Source organism: Coffea eugenioides, chromosome 9 (genome assembly GCF_003713205.1).
Source record: "Coffea eugenioides isolate CCC68of chromosome 9, Ceug_1.0, whole genome shotgun sequence".
NCBI lineage: Eukaryota > Viridiplantae > Streptophyta > Magnoliopsida > Gentianales > Rubiaceae > Coffea > Coffea eugenioides.
The window spans coordinates 32,377,147-32,380,251 of NC_040043.1; the positions used below are offsets into that span (position 1 = coordinate 32,377,147).

The following is a 3,105-nucleotide window of genomic DNA, read 5'->3' on the forward strand; positions in this document are numbered from 1 at the left end:
CCGAATGGCATGATAGTATAGCAGTAGACACCTTGGTCGGTGTAGAACGCTGTCTTCTCTTGGTCCTCCTCACTCATTCCTATTTGGTGGTAGCCTTTGAAGGCATATAAGAAGCAGATGATCTCATGTCCCATTACCGAGTCGACGAGGGCGTCAATCCTCGGCAGAGGGTAGCAATCTTTGGGGCAGGCCTTGTTAAGGTCGGTGAAATCGACACACATCGTCCATCCACCGGTATCCTTTTTGATCATGACAGGGTTGGACAGTCAGGTGGGGTACTGGACCTCATGGATCATCTTGGCGGGTAAGAGCTTGTCGACCTCATCAGATATGGCCTTGCTGCGTTCAGGGCCGAAGTGTCTACGCTTCTGCCTCACAGGACAGGCCTGTGGATTAACATTGAGTTGGTGAATCATAAGCTCAGGTGGCACTCCGACCACTTCATCAGCGGACCACGCGAAGACGTTCCGGTGGTCTTTTATCAAGTGAATCATCTCTTCCTTTAGAGGCGAAGGGAGTCCGGCCCCCACTTGGACCACTTGGTCAGGTCTCTCCTCATCCAAGACCACCTGCTCCACCTCATCCCCGGGCTCCAGCCTGCCGGGCTTTCCCGCCTTCTGAGGATCGATGCAGTCTATGGAAAGAACAGCTGGCCTCTTCTCTTCGGCCTTTGACGCAGTCCGGGGAGTGACTGCGGCCTGGATGGTGACGAGGTAACACTCGCGGGCAGTACTCACGTCGCTGCTCACCTCGGCCACCCCCGCTGGTGTTGGGAATTTGAAGGTCAGGTGGTAGGTAGAGTACACAGCCCTCAAGGTGTTGAGCGTGGGTCGACCTATTAACATATTGTAGGGAGAATCTGCCTTGACCACCGCGAAATTGACAGGTATAGTTCGGCAGTGGGGATGACGCCCGACAGTCACCATCAGGGACACCATACCCTCCGGGTGGACTACGTGTCCCCCGAATCCGACGAGGGGAGTTCTGACAGGAGTGAGTTGCTCCCTGGTCAGTTTCAAACTTTCGAAAGTTCGGTAGTACAAGACCTCTACCGAGCTCCCGGGGTCAACGTAGACCTTCTTGACTATGTAGTTGTTGGTTAGAACTTCAATCACAAGAGTTTCGTGGTTGCTGGAAGCGGTAGGGACAGGGTCGCTGGGACCATAGGTAATCACCTCGGATAGCCGAGAGCTCGGCTCGGCCACCTCCATCCCAGCCTGGCGGTAGGTCCGCTTCCGGGAGTTCTGACTGTCTCCTCCCGTCGGACCACCCGCGATTGTGTTGATCACCCCGGCAATGTTGGGGCTGTAGCCCAGTGACCCGTCGCGCGGAGGCCGCTGGTCCACGGGACCTCTGCAATACATCTTTGTGTCCCGCCTGTCTTCTCGGCGGGGGCCCTGGTTATCCCGGTGGGAGGCGCTTCGATTGAGGCCTCCGTCCTTGCGGACGAATTGCTTCAGGTACCCCTGCCGGACCAAGTTCTCGATCTTTCGCTTCAGATCATTGCAGTCCTAAGTCTCGTGCCCTACATCTCGGTGATAGGCACAATAGAGGCTGGGGTTCCTCTTATCTCTCTTCCCCGAAATTTCAGGAGGTGTTCGGCCGAGGTGATTTTGCCTCATCACAGCCAGGACATGGGACCGGCTGGTATTGAGTGGCGTCAACTCAGCATCCGAAGTGGACGACCTTCCTTTTGCGATCCGGTCAAAGACACTCCGGCGGTCTCGGAATTGGTTCGACGGGCCACTGGGGACTTGCTCGAATCGGCCGATGTCTTTCTTCCTCCGGGACTCTTGCCTAGTACGAGTAGCTTGAGCTTCTCGCTTCATGCGGTTTAGGTCTTCACTTCGGATTCCTTGATCTATTCGATCCCAGAGTTTCCGAAGTGTGCGGGGGTAATCCCGATGTATCTCGGTATTGAAAATTCCTGCAGTCAGCCCGTTGGTGAAGGCAGCTATGGTTACCTGCTCGTTCTGATCAGGTATCTGCACATTCTCCTCATTGAACCTCTGTACGTACGAGCGCAGTGACTCACCGGGAGTCTGCTGAAGGTTCAAGAGGTAAGCTGAAGTCTTCGTAATTGGTCGAGATGATACAAAGCGGTGGATGAACCGATCTATCAACTCATCTAGTGAGGAAATGCTCATCGGTTCTAAGCCCCAGAACCATTTTCGGGCTGTCCCCTGTAGGAAAATGGGGAATGCTCGGCAAATTACAGCGTCGGGGACGCAGTAGAGTCGAAATGCGGAGAGGAAAGCGCGGAGGTGATCCCCGGGGTCACCTCGGTCATCATAGGAATGCAGGGCGGGGAGTTTAAAATTTGGGGGCACCAACTCCCCATTGATGTCGTCAGTGAAGGGCGGAGCCCTCATATATTCAGCTGCTAAGCCCCCAGGACGCCGAGGTGGGTCCTCAGCTCGCCTTCCCAGTAGACCCCGGGAAAACGCCCGGGAAATGGAGGCAATTTTAGAGGTCGCCTTAGAGGAGGCGTGCCTGGAAGTGCTTCGAGAGAGGTGCCCCTCATCGGAGTCCTCACCGGAAGGTACCTCAGGGGACTTCGTCGATCTCCTCTTGGAGGATTCGACTTTTTCCTTCCCCTGCCTCTTGAAGTACCTCCCTAGTTCCTCGAAGATGTTAGGATTATCAGCTACGAACTCGGCCATCTTGACGATGGCGTCTTCGTTATTGGGCTGGGTCCTTGGGGACCCCTGTTCCTCAGAAATACGGCCCTGCTGGGCTCCCGAGGTCTGCCCAGCCTCGGTTGAGGGAACTCTCCCGCTTCTGGAGCGCGTGGATCTCATTTTGGCAGTAATCTCGTTCCCACAGACGGCGCCAATTGAAGAGGTGATTTTTGGTGGGTAACTAGACCGACCTGAATCAGTCCTCTCTCAAATGAGATGAGGTGACTTTACTTGTCCGAAGTGGATTGCGGGGCTTCTCCCCTGGGATCACTCCGACGATCAAGTTAGTTTGAGAACGAGAGAAAAGCAATTGTATATATGAATGAACAATATGCCTACTTGTTGAGAGTACGTGAGGGATATTTATAGAGTGGGAGTGGATGGTAGGATGGAGGTCTCATGCCGGTGGGACCCACATCTTGTC

General features: G+C 54.7%; 1 protein-coding gene across 1 annotated transcript; it reads right to left on the reverse strand.

Annotated features, from left to right (window-relative positions):
- Window positions 1-1,511: 1,511 nt before the first annotated feature.
- LOC113782438 lies at window positions 1,512-2,663 on the reverse strand. The gene has a single exon (XM_027328330.1). The coding sequence runs from the start codon at window positions 2,661-2,663 to the stop codon at window positions 1,512-1,514; it is 1,152 nt and encodes a 383-aa protein (XP_027184131.1).
- Window positions 2,664-3,105: the final 442 nt, after the last annotated feature.

Bases quoted from the DNA above. Each gene is read 5' to 3' on its own strand.
- LOC113782438 (XM_027328330.1), bottom strand. From the start codon at position 2,663: ATGGCCGAGTTCGTAGCTGATAATCCTAACATCTTCGAGGAACTAGGG.